This window comes from Rhinolophus ferrumequinum, chromosome 6 (genome assembly GCF_004115265.2).
Source record: "Rhinolophus ferrumequinum isolate MPI-CBG mRhiFer1 chromosome 6, mRhiFer1_v1.p, whole genome shotgun sequence".
NCBI classification, from domain to species: domain Eukaryota; kingdom Metazoa; phylum Chordata; class Mammalia; order Chiroptera; family Rhinolophidae; genus Rhinolophus; species Rhinolophus ferrumequinum.
The window spans coordinates 80,088,454-80,109,748 of record NC_046289.1 but is presented as its reverse complement, the minus strand read 5'-3'; the positions used below and the strand labels follow the sequence as shown (position 1 = coordinate 80,109,748).

Genomic DNA, 21,295 nt, shown 5'->3' with positions numbered 1-21,295 from the left:
AAATATTTTGATGTTAAGACTTTAGTAATTCTAGGTGTAATGTGATTTCTTTTGCTACAGATGTCCTCCTCGCACATTCTTACCAGCCCTCTGCAAAATTTTTCTTGACGAAAGTGCCCCAGACAATGTGTTAGAGGTAACAGCCCGTGCCATAACATACTACCTGGATGTATCTGCAGAATGCACCCGAAGGATTGTTGGGGTAGATGGAGCTATAAAAGCACTTTGTAATCGTTTGGTTGTGGTCGAACTTAACAACAGGACTAGCAGAGATTTGGCTGAACAGTGTGTTAAGGTAAGTCTTAATTATTTATTGGCCCATTTGAAAATCACTTAGGGAATAACAAATATGTTTTGCTAAAAAAATAAAATTCTTTCAGTCATCAGTCTTATATGTTTTGAGAGTCGTAGTTCAGTGGAAATCCCAGTCCTTTTGGCACCAGAGGAGGTCCCATATGGCTTGGGAAAAGAAATCTTATTTTTGAAAGAAAATTGAAGTCACTGGTAACGCTCTTCTGTGGTGCCTCAGTGCTCTCCAGTTCCAGGTAGCCACTAACACGTTTGAGACAGGTTGTCCATGTTCTCAGCCAAAAGGATATTGTATGAAAATAGTAACAGCTACACCATGACAATTAACACTGACCACCAGTGCCAGGTACTGTACTATGAACACTTTATATGGATTACTTTATTTAATTGTTTTTAAAATTTATTGGGATAATACTGGTTAATAGCATATAAATTTCAGGTATACAACTTGATCTAACTCATTTATTCCTAGTGACAACTCTACGTGGTAGGTGCCACTAATATAATTTCTATTTCTTAGGTGAAAAAATTCAAGCATACTGAGGTTAACTGACTGGCTTGGGGTGATCGAATAGTGGTAGAGCCAAGGTTTGAAGATCACAAATTTGAAGATTAGGAAGTCTGGTTCTAGGGCCCATGGATTGAACTATTTTGCTATATTCCTTTAGAGTTAGCTGTTTTGTTTTGTTCCTGGTGGGGCTAATTATAAACTATATGACTAGAAGCAGCAATATTGGGTCACCAGTTTATTGGAACTACTTGTGACCACATTTAGATTTTACATGATTCTCTCTTTTTTTTATTTAAAAACTTTATTTTAAGTGTGTTTTTCCAGGACCCATCAGCTCCAAGTGAAGTAGTTGTTTCAATCTAGTTGTGGAGGGCACAGCTCACAGTGGCCCATGTGGGGATTGAACCGGAAACCTTGTTGTTAAGAGCACTGAGCTCTAACCAACTGAGCTAACCAGCCACCCTACATGATTCTCTTTTTATGGTTCCTGTTTCGTTCTCTTTATGATTCTTGCTGCTCTAGGTGAGCAGTTCTGAAACTTTTTGTCTCAGGATCCCTTTACAAGTCTTAAATTATTGAGGACCCCCAAAGAGCTTTTGTTATATAGGTTAAGTCTATCTGTATTTACCATATATTAGATATTAAAACTGAGAAATTTAAAATATTTATTAATTTATCTGAAAATAACAAACTCATTACATGTTAACATGCATTACATTTTTAATGAAAATAACTATTTCCTGAACAAATAGACAATTAGTGAGAAGAGGAGCATCGTTAAGCATTTTTGCAAATCTCTGAAAAATGTCTAGCTTACGAGAAGACAGCTGAATCCTCACATCTGCTTCTGCATTTAGTCGGTTGTTATATTACACTTCACATAGTTTCTGGAAAACTCCACTCTACACTCCTGACGAATGAGAATGAAAAAGACAATTACTGTTATAGTATTATTATGAAAAAAGTTTTAACTTCAAGTTTCCCTGAAAATGTCTTCCCCACTCTTTGAGAGCTGCTGTTCATAGGTGTTAATGTCTTGATTTTCTGCCTCTTGTGTCTGTGGGTTTATTTCTGTCTCTAGTCTCAAAGGAAGAGGTATCCATGCTCAGAGCTTTTTTCCTTTTCTTATTTTCTCGATCATATCACTTTGTTTCTTCCAGGACTGGGATTTTGCTCTACTGTTTATTCACTAATCTGTATTTTCAAATTTTTTCTAGTCTGTTACACTCTGTTCTCCCTTTCTCTGTTTCCTTTGTAGATTATTCTTATTTAAGTCATGGTTCTTTAATTGTAGTATTTCCTAAGATTCTGTTTTTGCCTTCTTGAAACTGCAGAGGGTGCCCAAAAAAGTGTACACATTTCAAGAGAGGAAAAACTGTATTAAAATTGTAATACTTGATATATACCAATAACAAAAGATGAATGCAAGTCATGTGTATACAGTTTTTTGTCACCCCCGGTAAACAAACCTTGCCTAGACAATCTCACCTATCAGTACCTGGACCCCTCACATCTTTATCTCTAAACCTGATCTCTCTTGAGTCCTAGACTCCATATTCAAAGGCCTGGTGGATATCTCCAGTTGGATGTGTGAATTCATTATCTTTCACCACAGATAAACTCTTATTCTGATAATTGGCATTAACTTTCACCTAGTCACTAAAGACAGAAATCTGTGTTTTATCTCTTTATTTCCTTTTCTCCACTCCACACATGTAATTAATGATCAAGTCCTTTTCTGGTTTATTTCCTGTTTGTCCCTGTTGCGATTGCCTCATCCTCTCTTGAATATTAATGCTTGAATTTTTGCATTACACCCCCTACTCCATTTCCCACAGTTACTAACTAGAGATCTGATCATATTATTTCCCTGCTTAAAACATTTTTCTTGCTTTCAGAATAAAGTCTAAATTTCTGGTATGCCTGTATGATTTATAGACCCCGTTAACACTTTAGTTCTTTTTTTTCCCCCAAAGTTCTTTCTTCTTTTTTAAGAGGAACAGGACTTTATTGGGGAACAGTGTGAACCTCCAGGACTTTTTCAAGTTAAGTTGTCGTTCTTTCAATCTTAGTTGTGGAGGGCACAGCTCAGCTCCAGGTCCAGTTGCTGTTGTTAGTTGCAGGAGGCGCAGCCCATCATCCCCTGCAGGGGTTGAACCGGTAACCTTGTGGTTGAGAGGACGCGCTCCAACCAACTGAGCCATCTGGGAGCTCAGCGACAGCTCAGCTCAAGGTGCCGTGTTCAATATTAGTTGCCGGGGGCACAGCCCACCATCCCTTGTGGGAGTGGAGGAGTAGAACTGGCAACCTTGTGGTTGAGAGCCCACGCTCCAGTCAACTGAGCCGTCTGGCCACCCCGGAGCTGATGGCAGTTCATTGACTTCATTCTAGTTGTGGGGGGCGCAGCCGGCCAGCCCATGTGGGAATCGAAACGGCAGCCCCGTTGCCTATAACTCGCGCTCTAACCAACTGAGCCACCCATCCACCCCAACTCTTTAGTTCTACCTGAACACCTTAAACATCAACATAATTTAGAAAATAAAAGTTGATTTTAATGTTTTGATATTCATAGAGTGAGGGTGATGAATAATATTAATAGCTAGCATTTATTGGAAAAATATTTTTTTAATGTCTAGAATCTTTACACACTTTTGCTAGATTCCTTGTAGTTCCTTGGCTTGCCATGTAGGTTTCACTATCTAAGCCTCACTGTCCAATATGGTAGCCATACATGAGTACTGTACATTTCAGATGTGGCTACCAAATTACGATGTGTTGTAGGTATAAAATATACATGGGATTTTGAAGATTTAATACATAAAATAATATAAGCTGTATCAATAATTTTTTATATTGGTTATATGTTGAAATGATGCCTTGGATATATTAAGCTAGATAAAATATAATACAATTTCTTTGTTTTGCTTTACTTTTTAAAATGTGGCTACTAGTAAGTTTGAAGAGTGCCTTTTCTGTGACTCTAGAAAATTAAAATTGAACTTATATTCTTTTGTTAATTTTTTTTTGCTATCATAGGTGTTAGAACTGATCTGCACTCGTGAGTCAGGAGCAGTCTTCGAGGCTGGTGGTTTGAATTGTGTGCTTACCTTCATTCGTGACAGTGGACACCTGGTTCATAAAGATACCTTGCACTCGGCCATGGCTGTGGTTTCAAGACTCTGTGGCAAAATGGAACCTCAAGATTCTTCTTTAGAAATTTGTGTAGAATCTCTGTCTAGTTTATTAAAACATGAAGATCATCAGGCAAGTAAATCACTGTTGTTTACTTTGGTTTCAAAAGGGATTTTATACTGTTCCTTGTTTATAGGTGTGATATACTTCAATTTGGACTTTTCAGTTGATAAAGTAGAGGTAATTCCATCTTCCTCTCATTTTATTTCGCTATAAGATAATCTTTTTGTTTTGGCAATGAAACATTTTAAATCGTAAAAGTGATAATATATTTATTCTTAAAATTGAAATGTTTTAGAAATATAATTTTTAAAGCTTCTCTTATACTCAGTGTAATTTTTTGACTCAGCACAATTTTGTTGAATTAAAAAGATAGCTCTCACTGAAGGAAAATAACATAGTATTTAAAATCTTACATGTGTAAACTTGTGTTGAATTAGTATACTTGAGAAAATGAAACTTGACTTTTAATGCTTTTTTACCATTCAGATGTTAATTATTTTCAGTTGATGCTTACTCAGATTATCTTGGCAAAGTTGTACAAAATAATAGTTAGTATTTATTGAGGTTTTACTGTCCATCTAGGTCCTTTACATATGTCATCTCATTAAAGCTCAGGCAGTGAATTATACTATGTTTCTCCGAAAATAAGACCTAGCTGGACGATGAGCTCTAATGAGTCTTTTGGAGCAAAAATTAATACAAGACCCGATATTATATTATATATTATACTCCCTGTCTTACATAAGACCTGGTATTATATAAGACCCGGTCTTACATTAAAATAAGACCGGGTCTTATATTAATTTTTGCTCCGAAAGACACATTAGAGCTGATGGTCTGGCTAGGTCTTATTTTCGGGGAAATATCTGCTAACATCCTCAGGTCAGTTAGCAGAATGTGGAGCCAGGATTCAAATCTAGACAGAATGTCTTATTTTCGGGGAAATATCTGCTAACATCCTCAGGTCAGTTAGCAGAATGTGGAGCCAGGATTCAAATCTAGACAGAATGTATGCCTTATCTCATTGCTACAGCTGCCTTTCTTATAATTTTAGTATTGAAATAAGCAGTAGTAGCTCTTTTTATTTAGGTAAGTTTGTCCGTATGCCTGTTTTTACATCATTAGGTTTCGGATGGAGCTCTGCGATGTTTTGCATCACTAGCTGACCGATTTACCCGTCGTGGTGTTGACCCAGCTCCATTAGCCAAGCATGGATTAACCGAGGAGCTGTTATCTCGAATGGCCGCTGCTGGTGGTGCTGTATCAGGGCCGTCGTCAGCTTGCAAACCAGGTCGCAGCACCACAGGCGCACCTTCCACAGCTGCAGATTCCAAATTGAGTAACCAAGTGTCAACAATTGTCAGTCTGCTCTCAACACTTTGCAGAGGCTCTCCGGTAGTAACGCATGTAAGAGTGCTTTTCAATCTTTGATTTTTAGTTGCTCAGGAAAAGTGTTTTTTTTTTTTTTTTTTTTTTTTTTTTAAGGAGGGCACGGCTTACAGTGGCCCATATGGGGATTGAACTGGCAACTTTGGTGTTGTTAGCACCTCGCTCTAACCAACTGAGCTAATGAGCCACCCCAAGAAAAGTATTTATTTATTTTTTTATTGGGGAATATTGGGGAACAGTGTGTTTCCCCAGGGCCCATCAGTTCTAAGTCGTTGTCCTTCAGTCTAGTTGAGGGTGCAGCGCAGCTCTAAGTCCAGTCGCCGTTTTCAATCTTTGTTGCAGGAGGCGCAGCCCACCATCCCATGTAGGAATTGAACCGGCTGCCTTGTTGTTGAGAGCTCGAGCTCTAATCAACTGAGCCATCGGGCTGCCCCCACCCCACCCCTACCCGCCAGCAGCTCAGCAGCAGCTTGTTGTCTTCAATCTAGTTGTGGAGGGTGCAGCTCATTGGCCCATGTGGGAATCGAACCGGCAACCCTATTATTCAGAGCTTGCGCTCTAACCAGCCGAGCCATCTGGCCGCCCTGAAATGTGTTTTTGTATAATGCAAATAAATTAAACTCTTTTCTCCCATTCTCTTTCTAGGATCTCTTGAGATCGGAACTTCCAGATTCAATTGAAAGTGCATTGCAGGGTGATGAGAGATGTGTGCTTGATACCATGCGTTTGGTTGACCTTCTCTTGGTGCTGTTATTTGAAGGACGAAAGGCTTTGCCAAAGTCTAGTGCTGGATCTACAGGGAGAATCCCAGGACTCCGGAGATTGGATAGTTCTGGGGAACGCTCACATCGGCAGCTTATAGACTGTATTCGAAGTAAAGATACCGATGCTCTTATAGATGCAATTGACACAGGAGGTCTGAAAATATTTTTTAAAATATAAAAAGAAAACTAAGATAAGGAATTACATAGGAAATTTCTAGATTTGGGGCAGTATTTTTAGCAATGTGTGAGATAACAGAATGGCCAATCTCTTCCATATCCTCCCTTCTCCCCATGTGTATAATCATCTGCCTGGTTCATGGTAAGACCTGAGTAAATGCTTGTTGAATGAGTAAATGACATTTACCTATTTTATCGTCAGAAGGAGATTGTGCCAATTCTAAGAGGAACTGCAGATTGATTTTAGGGCTATTGTTTTCTCAAGATTAATGAAACTGACACTAGTGAAATAATATATAGTAAATTTTTTTAGACTGCTTCGAGAGATGATGAGCAAATATAAATTGCTGAAAGATGCTTTCGGATCATTAGACTTGTCTGTGTTCTTTTGATTATAGATGCGGATTAGTTTATTTTCCACATTTATGGCATTAGGCAGCTAGTGCTCTTTGAGTTGTGTTCCATATTTAGATTTTTTCTTATTTTATGATTATTTTTAAGGCTTAAAGTCTTGAATCCTCGGTGGTTTAAAATTTTAGAATACTTTTTTATTTAGAATACTTTTTCATAGCAGAATTTACATTGGCTGATTATTTACTACTTTAAACATTAGTTGACCTAAATGTTTAAAATAGGCTTTGTATTTAGTGATTATTAATAATAATAAATGGTCCCCACTTCAGAAAAGTTCAATATTATTTTGTTGGCTTTTAAAAAATTTATTTTTCTTCAATCTTGCAGCCTTTGAAGTAAATTTTATGGATGATGTGGGTCAGACTCTATTAAACTGGGCCTCTGCTTTTGGAACTCAGGAAATGGTAAGCTAATAAATAAAAGCTAATGTTTTAAATCAAATATAGAAATATTAATAAAGCAACTTTATAATTCTTCATCGTTTTATAGGTAGAATTTCTTTGTGAAAGAGGTGCTGATGTTAATAGAGGTCAAAGGTCATCATCATTACATTATGCTGCATGTTTTGGAAGACCTCAAGTAGCAAAGGTAAAAATCCAGGTTTTTAAATTATTATGTTAGTATTTGATATTTACATGGTTCCAAAATCAGAATGATAGAAAAACTTTATTCTATTATGTTTCCATGCCATCTTTATTCACTCCATTCCCCCTTTGCCCACTATAGGTAAGCATTTTTTGTTGTTGTTTATCTTTTCAGAGTATCTTAATGCAGATACAAGCAAAAGTAAATATATATGCTTTATTACCTCCTTTTGTTACACAAAGTGTAACATTATATATGCTGATCTATACTTTGCTTTTCTTATTTTAATAATATAGATGGAAGACCTTTTATATATTTGGAGAGCTTTTCTACATCTGCATACTTATCCTGTGTGGATGTACTACAGGTTTATCCCACCAGTCACCTATTGCTACATACTTGGTTATTTCCAATTTCATTACTGGCAATGAATGTATAGGCATATCTCAGAGAGATTGTGGGTTTGGTTCCAGACCACTACAAAAAAGCACAAGTATTTCAGTAAAGCACAAGTATCCCTATAAAGCAAGTCATAATCTTTTTGCTGGTGGAGGGTCTTGGCCTTCAATTTGTGAAAAATGCAGTATCAGTGCAGTGCAGTGAAGCAGAGTGCAATAAAACGAGTTATGCCTGCACTATTTCTGTTGTTTCTATTTAATAATAAACCAAATATTCTATTTGCAAACATATCAGAGTATCTTTAACTCTTAGTTTACCAAAGGACTTTGGAGAGTTCTTTTTACAATTAGGAGAAATTGAGGTTCACAGAGGTCAAATGATAAGGGTTGAACCAACTGTATGATCTAGGTATCTAGAATCTCCCTATTGTGAAGTAATTTGGCATAGTGCAATGTCAGCTGGCTACAAACTCAGGCACACCTGGATTCAAGTTTCAGCTCTAACAAAATGTGGCTTTGGGCAAGTTTCTTAAGTTTGACTTGTAATTTTATCAGTAAAATGTATGCATATTATTAGCATGATTCTTGTGATAATTAGAGAAAAGTCCATGAAAAGCACTTAATACAGTAGTAGTTGGCACATCATAGATGCTCAAATGGTAGTTGCTGTTATTGCCATTTTTACACTAAGAAAATTTTTAGCAATAACTTAGTTTTCTAGCCTGTGGAAGGTAGTCTCTTTAAACTTGAATACTATCAGTTTGAATTAATTTTTAGAGAGAATGATGCTTCTAAGGGTGATAAAAATTTTTTTTGAGACATTTTCTTTCGACCCATAGTATTTCGCAGTTATGAGTGGTGAGTGGGAGAGGAGCCAAATGCATTGTATCTAGCCCTAACCTATGTTGATTACACATCGGCCCATAATGAGCTATAGCTGCCTTTACTAACAATGATATAATAGGTAGTGATCACTAGGCACTTCTTTTTTGCCAGCCAGTGTCTTAAGCATTTAACTTGTTCTATTTAACTTAATCTTCACAGGTTCTTTTGTTTTTAATTGATTCTAAGATACACCTCCACATTCTCCCCCCAAAAACACATTTTAATATCTTTAAATAGGAAAATGTCTTATAATTGCTGTTGGACAGATAGAAATCACAGCATAATTATTAGCTGTCCATGCAGCAAAAATTGTAAAATGGATATTAGTAACTTAAATGACAAATCCTGTTTGACAGAGGAGCACTCTCAGAAGTGCTGTGTCACTAGTGCTCTTTATGGCACCAATGACAGCATTTTGTGTAGAAATACAAATATAAGTGACTTTAAATCAAAAAGTTATTAATTATCTGAAGAATTGTGCACAGAATATGAAGAAGTTACAGAAATACTGTATTACATTTCATTTATATTTTCTAATTTATTTGTCCAAGTAATATATGAAAAATATCTAAGTTTAAAAAAGTTCTTTCAATGAGTTAAAAAAATTAATTCCAGACAATAAAAAAAGCATTGTTGCAAAATTTAATTGACCTTGTTTTTTCTTTCTTATTGGTTCTTAATGATATATTGAGTAATCTATGGCATTTTAGATTTGATGAAATATTGAATTATTGTAATTCAAACCCCAGCAGTTTGGAATTTTTAGAGTAGTACTTCATACTTTCCCGAAGTGTCTGTGTGCACTTACTTGTCAGATATATCTATCTATTGCATCATGATTAAGTTAAAAAAACTGTAACTGAGGTGTATTCGGTGTTCCAGTGAGTTTACAGTTTGTTGGGGAGAGAGTCCATTGTCTATTAAAAATTGGTGAACAGTATGAATTAGTATTTAAGACCAAAATTTTGTAGTTCATTCTAGAAGAATTGATTTAATTTGGCTATTGGCAATATGTAAGAAATGATGAAGATATTACCATGTCACAAAATGAATGCTAGTAGCTCTATTAAAGAAATTGGGAGAAGTAGTTTGATAGAGAAGATGACAGGTTCAGGTGTTAACATACTTAATTTGAGTTTTTAATAACCAAGTGAAATTAATTTTTTCAAGTTATAAGTTGACTACTTTTCGTGTGATATATATGAAGGCAGAGATTTGAATTGGTATCTGCTTGATTAAGAAATTCTGTTAAATATGCAGTCTAAAATATGGGTGCAATCTAAAGATTGCAGAGCTGCATATTAAAGAAATAAAGTGTTAATTGTTAAACCAAATTAAATACTTTTCTTTTTTAGACTCTGTTACGACATGGTGCAAACCCAGATCTGAGAGATGAAGATGGGAAAACTCCATTAGATAAAGCTCGGGAACGGGGCCATAGTGAAGTAGTAGTTATTCTTCAGTCTCCAGGTAAGTGGTAAAATCTTTCCTTTTCAGTCATCTGCTATTACTTTTCAGCTTCACTTCCATAAAAGTAGCTTTCTGTAGACATAGTAATATTGTATAAACAAACTATTCCTATGAAGTCAAGTAATTATATATTTATTCCCTTGTATTTGATAAACCTTTAACAGTATATTATTCTGTGTTCTTGGAGACTGTGAGTGCATGTTTTCAGAGAGACCAAATCAAAAGTTTGAGGGGTGTGGGAATGCCATAAAGAATAGTTTGGTATTGTGTATATGAAGTGCTTCGACCAGATTTTTAGGTTTTCACAGAGTAGATAAATGCAGTCTCTGTGAAATAATTTTTGGCATCAAGTAGAATATCCAAAATTATGTCTTTACGTTGTGATTCAACTTATTGGAGGTACTAATGTTCTTTATATTCTTACAAGCATCTTTGATAGATACAACATTCTAATTTCAGTTTAATTATAGCTTAATGGTGGATGTTCTGGTTTAACTGGGATAATGATAGTTTGGAGTTGGGTACATTTTCATATTTTTTCATTGAATGAAAAATTTTCCAAAAAATTATTTTACTGAACAATATTTATCTACAGGTGATTGGATGTGTCCAGTTAATAAAGGAGATGATAAGAAAAAGAAAGACACAAACAAAGATGAAGAAGAATGTAATGAGCCAAAAGGAGATCCGGAAATGGCACCCATATACTTGAAAAGGTTATTGCCAGTGTTTGCACAAACATTTCAGCAAACTATGCTGCCTTCAATAAGGTAGTTATTTGTACTATTTATATTTCCTAGTTAAATTACACCAGTTGTATAGTTTTATTTGTCTCCCTTTTCCAGGAGGGTTTGAGGTTTATTTTAATATTGAAAAGGTATGGTAAGAATAAAAATTAGATTGGAAATTAGATTGGAGAGTTAAATCTTCTTTTGATCTGATTTAAGAGAAGAATTTTAGAAAATCAAGACTAGGTTTCTAACAGTTTTTGTAGCTCTCTGAATGTCAACTCTAGGGAAATTTTGATGAGTAAGCAAACATTTGTTGAGTTTTATGGAGGTCGTTTTGGTTGAGTCAGTGTTTGGTGGCCATTGGAGGAATTGCCCAAAGAAATGAGAGTTGGCTCTTGCAGGCTAGTGAGGAAGACGTGAGTAATAATATAGAATGGTAAGTGATAGATTAGACATTTAATCAAGAGTTCTCTGGGAATATAGGTTATTGAACAACTAATTGGGCTATGCAAATTGGAAATTTTATGTAGAGGTGAGATTTAATTAGGCTTTAAAGGATATTTGGGAGTTTTCTAGGCAGAAAGATTTGGAAGGATCAGTGAGCTCGAGCCTGTGCAAAGGCCTAGAGTCAGTCCGTCCTGGTGCACGTCCTGTGCTCTCCCTCTGCAGTGTGTCCACAGGTGCTAATGCTACGGTCGCAGGTGTCAGTCTCTAGTATGATTACTCTGTAGTCTTTCTTCTCTTTTTCTCTCTTACCCCTTTTACAGTCTGTTTCTACATATTAAGCTGAGTTATTTTAAAAATCATAATTATATTACTTTCTGGTTTAAACCTTTCAATACCTTCCTATTGGCCCTAACTGAAACCTAATTCCTTAAGTCTCAGGCTTGCAAGGTCTTACATAAGCTCCACCCAGCTCTCTGACCTCGTTTAGTACTGTCTAACCCCTAGCCCATTACATTTACACTGTGCTGGCCTTCTTCCTGTTTTTGGAACACTCCAAATATATTCTTACCTTAAGACTTTTGCACTTAGTTCTCTTTGCTTGAAACTTTCTGTTCCCGGGTCTTTCAGATGGTTGGTTGCTTCATATCATTCAAGTCTTAGTTCAAATATTACATCCATTGATGTGTGTCCACCTAATTTAAATTTATCTCTAGGACACCTTTGATATTTGTCACAATGGTTTACTGTCTTTACAGAGCTTGCACTGTCTGAAATTTTGCTCTTTGAATTTTTTTGTTTGCTTTATTGCCTGTCTTCCCCTCTAAAGTAAGCTTTTTGAGAGCTGGCCTTGTGTGCTGCTGTGTTTTCTACAAAGGCAAAGAGGTATAGAATAGGGCTTGATATTTATTAAGTCCTCAATAGATATTTACTGAATGATTGAGTGTGTTTTGTTAACAATTGCAAGTAGTTTGATATTAATGGAATATAGAATATGTTTGGCTAGCTCAGTGAATAATATTAAAAAGGTAGAAGTTTTTGTGACCTGTGAAAGCCTTTGTGGTCCATGATAATGAGTGAGGATTTTATCCACAGTTACAGAAGGATCATTAAAGACTGTGAGGACATTTGTCACAGTCATATTTGTGATTTAAAAAGATCACTTTGGCAGCCTGGTAGAGAAAGGACTGGAGGAAGGCAAGAATGAAAATAAACTACTCAAGTGTTCATTGCAGCATGAACTCCAGACAGTTGCTGGGGGACTGGATTGGCGTGAACAAATTCAAGAGGTTGGGAGATGGGTTGTGTAGGGATTGATGACCAATTAGATGTCAGGGATTAAGGAAAGGAAGGGGTGAGGAATGACTGCCGAATTTTTGGCTGAGTGATTGAGAATTTGATTTTGTTCATTCTTAGTTTAGGAGGTCATTAGGATTCAAGGGCCTTAAATACCAGTATTATGAGTTGACATTAAAGTACAAGCGGTCTTCTTTAAATGGCAGAACAGTGGCAATAAAATAATTCACTGTGAACATTTAAGAACTTGGTTTTTATTCTTTCGCAGATAGCTACAGAGGTAGTGGGGCCAAATATTTTTGGGGTATTTTGTTTGTTTTATTTTATTGTCTGTCTCCCTCTCTAAAGTAAACTCTGTGAGAGCTGGTCTTGTGTACTGCGGCATTTCTATAAAGACAAGGAGATATAGAATAGGGCTTACAGGACTAGCTGTCATGCCAATAAAAGAATCTTAAGATTGGCATAGAATTGCTTCATGATAAGGCCATTCGAAAATTATAAAGTATGCGCCATATAACAGAGTTCCCTTATTGGATGGTTATTTTCTATCATCCTTTCAAATGTTTGAAGATTGTCTAAACACAATTTTACTTTTAGCACTTTTGATGCTAAATTCTCCCAGGGTGATAATTAGCAGACACATTTAATTATGGTAAAATAGCATGATGTCTCAGATAAGAGCTCAGATTTTGGAGCCAGCTCAAAGTGTGTCCAAATGCCATTGTTGCCACTTCCTAGATAGGTGTCCATGGGCAAGGAAGGTACTTAGCCTCTTGATCTTAATTGGTTCATATCTAAGATGGTGATAATTATACTTAATTCTCTTTAGGTATGAGGATAAAAATGAGATATGTGTTAAGTGTTTAGCATAATGACTAATATTAAGAGGTATTTGAAAAATGATAGTTCATTTAAAAAATTACTTAGCAATATTAAAAACAAAGGAGAATAGGTTACACCTTAATTTTTTTTACCACTTCAGTTTGTAATTTGTTAAGAGTAAACATGTACTCTGATCAGACAGTTAAAGGAGGATCTCTGTATATGGACTTTAGCTATTATCTGTCAGTATTGACTTATGCACAGTGTCTGTTCAGGAATTAAGAGGCAGGCAAAAGATTAGAGAAGGCTTTAAAACAGGATAGCAGTTAATGGTGGAATAGTTTGTAAAAACCTGAGTATTCTTGGTAAGATCCTTCCTCCAGTTTTAATGAGATATAATTGACATATAACATTGTATTAAAGTGTCGAAATAATGATTTTGATATATGCGTCTCTTGTAAGATAGACTGAGGACTTCCCATTTTGTTTTTGAAGAAAGGATACATTGAATTTTGAAGAGGTCTGGTAAATAAACGTCTTTGAAGTTAGTGTCAGTAATAAGACGAAGGTTTCAGTAATGGAAATCTTCCATTTTTTTTTAAAAAAATCACAATTTGAGAGAAAAGTAGACTTGGTTGGATAAAGGGGGAAATTATTCTTGGATGAGATATTTAAGTAATCTAAGATAAATTCTTTCAAAATTGATAGATTATGCAGTTTTAAAGAAAATAACTAGAATTTGTTTTAGAACTTGACAGGTCTTAAAGTTCATCTGCAAGAATAAATAGGTGAGATTATTGAATAAAAATCTGAATAGTGTAAACTTTTAGTAATTAAATTTTTATGATAACTGGCACAAGACTTTTTAAAATCAGTGGAATAGAGTATCTCCCCAAATAGAGCCAATTATATATAGGAATTGAATGTATTATATATAATGGAAGTTGCATAGTCATTTGAGAGAGGGAGGATTATTTAGTAAATGGTACTAGGATATCTACTTTGTGGTTTGATTTAAAATCAGCTTAGTTCTTTGCATTGTATATCTGAATAAATTTTAAATGGATTAAAAAAACTTTAAAACTTTAGGAAAACAAAAACATGTTAAATGTTTATCAGAACTTGATAGGAAGAATGACTTTCAAAACTTGTTTGTGTTAGTTATAGCTGTAATTTTAAGTTTATTTTATGTAAAAAACATAAAACTACATATGAGAAACAGTATTACCCACAGCCATAAAAGTGCCATAAATATAAACTCTTAATCTAAATGAATATGCTAGCAGTTTGTTATTTGCTAGAAAGTATGACCAAGGGATGTGCTATCTTTATTATACAAAGAGAACATACAAATTTTTAGTAAAAATATAAGAGCCAATTTAAATCAGCCAATGACATTATGGCACAGTGCTCAGGAGGAAACAGTAAAAATCTAATGTGGAAAAACGTATTACCTTACTAACTAGTAAAAAACAAAACATCAAAAAAAAGATGTCATTTTCACCCATTAGACATTTAAGAATTTTTTTTTAATAAGTAATATTTTAGTGAATTAGTACATCTGTATCTAGTGATAATTTAAGCTGTTAACAGCTTTTTCCCCTCCAGCTGTATTGTGGTATAATTGACATATAAAATTGTGAGGTATTTAAAGAGTACATCTTGAAGGTTTGATACACCTAACATGTACATTGTGAAAGGATTCTCCCATCTAGTTAATTAACACTTCCATCACCTTTCTCACATGTTCCTCTTTTTCTTTGAGGGGTGTATGTGAGGATATTTAAGTTCTATTCTACTCTTGGCAAATTTCAATTATACAGTACAGTGTTATCAACTATAGTTACCATGTTTTACATTAGATCCTCAGACCTTATAGCTGTAAGTTTGTGCAGCAGGTCCTCGAATAACAGTTGTTCAATATTGTTTTGTTATAATGTTGATGAGATGTAGAGAACTTAACTCTTGTTTATATCAATTAGCCTATGGTAAAATTGATTTCATTACATGTCATTTCGCTTTAAGTTGACAAATCTATTCACTGTGTTAAATGAGGACTTACTGTACCCTTTACCAACTCTCCCTAGAGAGAGTTATGAAACACATAAAATAGAGACCACATGCTATAGAAATACAGCTGTGTCACATGCCTCTCTTGGACACAAATGGCGATTTTTGCCTTTCCATCCTTTTTGTGGAAGTCACCTCAAGGGTAGTGATATCTATAGCTTTGGGGCCTATCATATTATCAAATATGTGATAAATGAATTACTGGCTTTTGTGTAACATACCAGTCTCCCTTTAACCTATTATAGTTTAAAGATGTGTGGATATGTTTATTTTAAAAGAATGGGTTGCTTGTTATAAAATTGAGGCTAGTTTGTGTGACTTAGTATTGAGTATCTCCTATGTTCTAAGCAAAACAGTGGATAAATAGAAGGGAAAGAAGGCATGCCAAGTTGTTGAGTGCGGATGTTTTGGGGGCATGGGATTACTAGGATCTTATCTGACAAAGGACAAAAATGCTTAATTCGAAGTTTGATTTCCATGTAAACTACTAGATGTTATAAATTGTTAGAGCTTTGTATTTTTTGGTATAGGAAATTATAGGTTAGATACCATTTATTTTCTTAGTAGTTTCTTATTATCTTGTATTTCTAAAATTGTCACGGCACGTTAATAATGATGCTGGCTGAAGATAAAATAGAGTAGCACATGTAAGAAAATTATAAAAATAATTTCAGTTTTGATGAGCTCAATATATTAGTGTTAGGAAATAAATGAAATTATCTAAAAAATGAGCATAAACTAATGCTAGTATTTTAATTTTTTTTGTATTCTTTTATTAAGAGTACTTTTTAGCAGATTGTGTAAAACTTAACATGGGGTATTTTAGTTTTCATTAATGTATAGTTACGTTTTATTTTATCATGACTTCCTAAAATTCTTTTACTTTTCAAGGAAAGCAAGTCTTGCTCTGATTCGAAAAATGATTCATTTTTGCTCTGAAGCCTTGTTAAAAGAAGTTTGCGATTCTGATGTTGGTCACAATTTGCCTACAGTACTAGTGGAAATCACTGCAACTGTCCTTGATCAAGAGGTCAGTTTTTTATTGTTTTTGAAACTCCTGTAGATTCCGTTTAGGTAATGGACAGTAAAATAAATTAATTTTTGTCCTAATTTCAGTAAACTACTTTGTGCAAATTGTTGTGTTTGTCTATTCTAGGCAAGTAAATTTGTTTTTATTTTTCCTTAATTTCCTTTTTTTTATTTTCCCCAGGATGATGATGATGGCCATTTGCTGGCTTTGCAGATCATAAGGGATTTAGTAGATAAAGGTGGTGATATTTTTTTGGATCAACTAGCAAGACTTGGTGTAATTAGCAAAGTGTCAACCTTGGCAGGTCCTTCCTCAGATGATGAGAATGAAGAGGAATCAAAACCAGAAAAAGTGAGTGATTATTAATTGCAGTGGCATCAGGAATAAGATTTCTTTCAAGGAAATCTAGTTCCTGTTTACAATAGGATTTGACAAAATAATGGCAATATGAAGTAGTACTATGTTTTTAAAAATTTGGTCAGTTAAAAAATACTGATATTTAAAATTTACAGAAAAGTTGCACATAAAGAATATCAGAATATCCTCTATCCAGATTCACTAATTATTGATATTTTGCCCCATTTGCTTTATCATTTGCACATGTCTTTTGTGTGTGTGTGTATACATTTAAAAATATTTGACAGAAGCTGGATACATATTGACCCTTTTTATACCTAAAAACTTCACCAAAAAACCAGGACATTCTCTTATATACTGGTAGTATAGTAATCAAAATCAGGAAATAATTTATATAAAACTATCTAGTCCAGAGACAATATTCAAACTTGTCATTGTCCTTAACAGCATTTTTTTTTCTGCTCCAGAATCCAGTCCAGGAGAACATACCACATTTAGTTATCAGGTGGTATGAGAACCTGCAACAATTTCTCAGCTTTGCTTTTTCTTTCATAGTCTTGGCATTTTTGAAAAGGACTGAGCCTTAGTTTGGGCAATGTCCCTCACTTTGTGCCACGTTTCTTCATGATTAGATTCAGGTTATGTGTTTTTATCAGGACAACTGTAGAGGTGATGTTCCATCCTCGGTTCACAGTGGGCCTTCTCAGAGGCCCATGGTGTTTTGTTCACTGTTTTGCTGATGATGTTAATTTAGATCACTTGGTTATGTTTGTCTCTGCCAGGTTTCTCTATTGTAAAGTCACTCTTTTTCCTCTTGTAATTAATAAGTAATTCGTGGTGAGATAATTTGAGACTATGTAAATATGCTGTTGCTCATTAAACCTTTTCCGTATTCATTGATAATTCTTGCTTTAGATTAGAAATTTAAAATATACCTTATCTGTCTCTACTGATTGCCAGCAATGATTTAGTCCTAACATTCAGTGAATGCTTACTATATATTAGTGACAGAGTAGTGATGTTTTTGAGATAATGGTGGAGTATGTATTGTAATTGTAGAAGCCAGAGGGAGTGAGGGAGTGTGTGTGTGTGTGTGTATGTGTATGTGTATGTTTGTATGTTTTCTAAATTACTGTGGGATTTAGCAAAAAACAAACAAAAGAGGTGATAGCTGGGTACATCCCCTTGGGATTCTTGCATTCAAGAAATAGGTTACACATCTTAGCAGTCTTTTTGTAGAAATTACCAAGCAGATTCTAACATTTATGTGGAAATTCAAGGGACCTAGAATAGCCAAAGCAACCTTGAAAAGTGACAAAGTTGAAGGACATACATCAGCCAATTTCAAGTCTTATTATAATGCTGTAGTGATCAAGAAAGTGTGGTATTGGTGTAAAGATAGATTAATGACCCACATATATATGGTCAGTTGATTTTTCAGCCAAAGTGCTAAGGCAGTTCATTCTGGAAAGGATAATCTTTTCAAAAAATGATGCTTGAACAAGTGGATAGCACATGCAAAAAATTGAAATCTTGACCCTTACCATATACAAAAATTAACAAAGTAAATCATAGAGTGAAATATATGGGCTACAGTTGTAAAATTTCTAGAGGAAAATGAAGAAAATCTTAGTAATCTTGAGCGTGACAGAGATTTCTTAAAGAGGACATCAAAAGGTTATAAAAACAAAATCAATAAATTGCACTTCGTCAAAATTAAACTTTTGCTCTTCAAAATACATTGTTTAGAAAATAAAAGTGCAGGCCAGAAAGTTCTCTCAGATTTTGTTTGTAAATATTTTTGTTTGGCCTTCATTTTCAATGGATATTTTCAGTGCCTACAAGGACTCCTGGATGATTATTTTCCAGAACGTTAAGAGATGTTCCATTGTCCCCTGATGTGCGTAGTCCCTACTGAAAAGTTTGCTCTAATTCTCATTTTAGTTCCCTTGTATGTTACATATCTTTTTATCTTTTGGCTTTTTAAAAAAGCCATTACTGGTTTTTAGCAATTTGACTTTAATAGCTTTGCTGTGTTTGGTGTGTGTGTCGTGTAGATTTGGGTGTCCATCCCTGCCCAGGATTGTTTTGTTTTCTTTGATCTGTGGGTTTATAGTTTTTGTCTGTGGGCTTATAGTTTTTGTCAAATTTTAGCTGTTTGTGCAAGGATTTTTCAGCTCTGGCTATTTGGAATGCAAATATCTGACCACCTTGTGTGATCTCTGGGAATTGTTCAGCTCTCACTTTTTCAACCTTAGGGAGTACCACCCTATGCACAAGTGGTCTACTACTCAGTAGAGACTCATGGTGACCAGTTTGCAGATTTCTAGAGGTCTTTTTTGCTGGACTCCCTGCCCCTGAACTCAGCCTCCTGTGTTTTGCCTTAGCCTCTTCAAACACAGATCTCCATTTCTTTAACTCATACTGCTGGATCCTGAGTTTCCTCCTCTTAAGATCTTCGCCAGAAAATTGTGACTGAGCCTAAGGGGCTTACTTACCTTGTTTTCATTTTCTGGGGGAATCACAGTCCTGTGTTGTTTAGTCTTTGAAAACATTTTAACATATTGTCTAGTTTTTCTTGTCTACAATGGAAGTGCAAGTTTTGGTCCTTGTTAATCTACTGTGGCCTGGAGCACAGGTACTTAAGTTACAGAAAATTATTGTCTATATTTTAGAACCTTATTTTAGTGTTATAAGCTACTTCAGGGAAAAAAAAAACGCATAAAATATTTTTTTTAAATATAAGATCTTTATATTGTTGAAAAGTACTTTACCCATACATACAAGCACGCACATATATGCCAAGTTCATGTATATTTATGATGAATATTCTCAGTGTTATTTAAATGTAAACAAAATAAAAAATTTTTAGGATACCAGGCTATGCAAGCAATAGTTACAGTTTTTTAAACATGCTCTCATTAAAAGATTTTTATGATCATAGGAATGATCCAGTAGATTTATTTGACTTGACTAAGGGTGGGCCTTATAATTTATTCTTAAAAAACTTCTCTGGTGATTCTGTTGCACTGCTAGGTTTGGATACCATTGACCCAGTCTAAACGTTCATTTTTTACAAATAATCAATTAGATCCAGAGAACTGGTGAATTTACCAAGGATCTAGATAATTAGCTAGTTGTGTGTAGACCTAATCCATTGGTCTTCTTTACCACCATACCTGAAAATGTTACAACTTAGGTCATTATTTACAGAATTTCTTAACATTTTTAGAACTTGTTTGTAAGACTTAGTTATAGGTAATTAGTTGAATCAGAATACATATTAAGCTGCAGGCAACTGAATATTATGTTCAGGAAGTTTTATTTCTAAATTTTATTCATGTTCATGTTTTAAAAATACTTATGAATATTTGGAATAGAAATTATTTCCCATATTTCATTGAGTAATATTACACATTTAGGAAGATGAACCACAGGAAGATGCTAAAGAATTGCAGCAAGGTAAACCATATCATTGGAGAGACTGGTCAATCATTAGGGGAAGGGACTGCTTATATATATGGAGTGATGCAGCAGCCTTGGAATTATCTAATGGCAGTAATGGATGGTTCAGATTTATCTTGGATGGAAAACTTGCCACCATGTATTCAAGTGGTAGTCCTGAAGGTGGATCGGATAGTTCAGGTAATATTTTGCTTTTTACTAAAATGTTTCACTAGTGTCTGTAATTTTGATAATTTGATTTTTTGTTCATATTTTTAATGCCATTGTCATAGAAATAGCTCATCCTTGATGGTCATATGGCCGGTTTCTTTAATTTCAACAGAAAAATTAATCATGAAAGCATTTCATAAATGCCTTTTTATTGTGTGAGACAAGGAATAGCACTGTATCTGCTTTTAATCTCTCCAGTCTTTTAGGTAAAGCTGCCTTTTGTCATGTAATGATGAATTGTACTTGTTTGATGCTGTCTCAAGTTATAACTTTTCTGAGAAGCCTTATACTTTAAAAAATTTGGCTGTAGGATTGCTTTTATGCCTGAACCTAAATATATCAAACTGGTGATAGTATACCAAAGAGCAAAACCCTATTGATTGATTTATTTTTTTAATAAGGTTGATATTCCAATAGGTCGGTTTCTTTAAAAAGAAAAAAGGAATATTTGAAAGGAGTGAGGTTTTAAAAACAATCATTTCGTCTTTGTAGAGAGCAGAAGTGAATTCTTAGAGAAGTTACAAAGAGCTCGAGGCCAAGTAAAGCCATCTACTTCAAGTCAACCTATACTCTCAGCACCAGGACCCACGAAGCTCACTGTAGGGAATTGGTCACTAACGTGTTTGAAAGAAGGAGAAATTGCTATTCATAACTCAGATGGTCAGCAAGCAACAATATTGAAAGAAGATTTACCTGGTTTTGTATTTGAATCTAATAGAGGAACCAAACATTCATTTACTGCAGAAACTTCTCTGGGTAAGTATGTAGGTATG

The 21,295-nt window shown here is 34.7% G+C and overlaps 1 protein-coding gene across 4 annotated transcripts in view; it reads left to right on the top strand.

Annotated features, from left to right (window-relative positions):
- Positions 1 to 21,295, top strand: part of HECTD1 (HECT domain E3 ubiquitin protein ligase 1) — an 86,214-nt gene that overhangs the window by 21,767 nt on the left and 43,152 nt on the right. For all 4 annotated transcript variants that reach the window (XM_033109681.1, XM_033109679.1, XM_033109678.1 and 1 more), the window contains exons 3-14: positions 61 to 295; positions 3,857 to 4,084; positions 5,141 to 5,422; positions 6,050 to 6,320; positions 7,087 to 7,163; positions 7,249 to 7,347; positions 9,983 to 10,097; positions 10,693 to 10,867; positions 16,352 to 16,490; positions 16,671 to 16,841; positions 20,270 to 20,492; positions 21,015 to 21,278. In XM_033109681.1, coding sequence (XP_032965572.1) covers positions 61 to 295; positions 3,857 to 4,084; positions 5,141 to 5,422; positions 6,050 to 6,320; positions 7,087 to 7,163; positions 7,249 to 7,347; positions 9,983 to 10,097; positions 10,693 to 10,867; positions 16,352 to 16,490; positions 16,671 to 16,841; positions 20,270 to 20,492; positions 21,015 to 21,278 — 2,279 coding nt within the window. The remainder of the gene's footprint in view (positions 1 to 60; positions 296 to 3,856; positions 4,085 to 5,140; positions 5,423 to 6,049; positions 6,321 to 7,086; positions 7,164 to 7,248; positions 7,348 to 9,982; positions 10,098 to 10,692; positions 10,868 to 16,351; positions 16,491 to 16,670; positions 16,842 to 20,269; positions 20,493 to 21,014; positions 21,279 to 21,295) is intronic.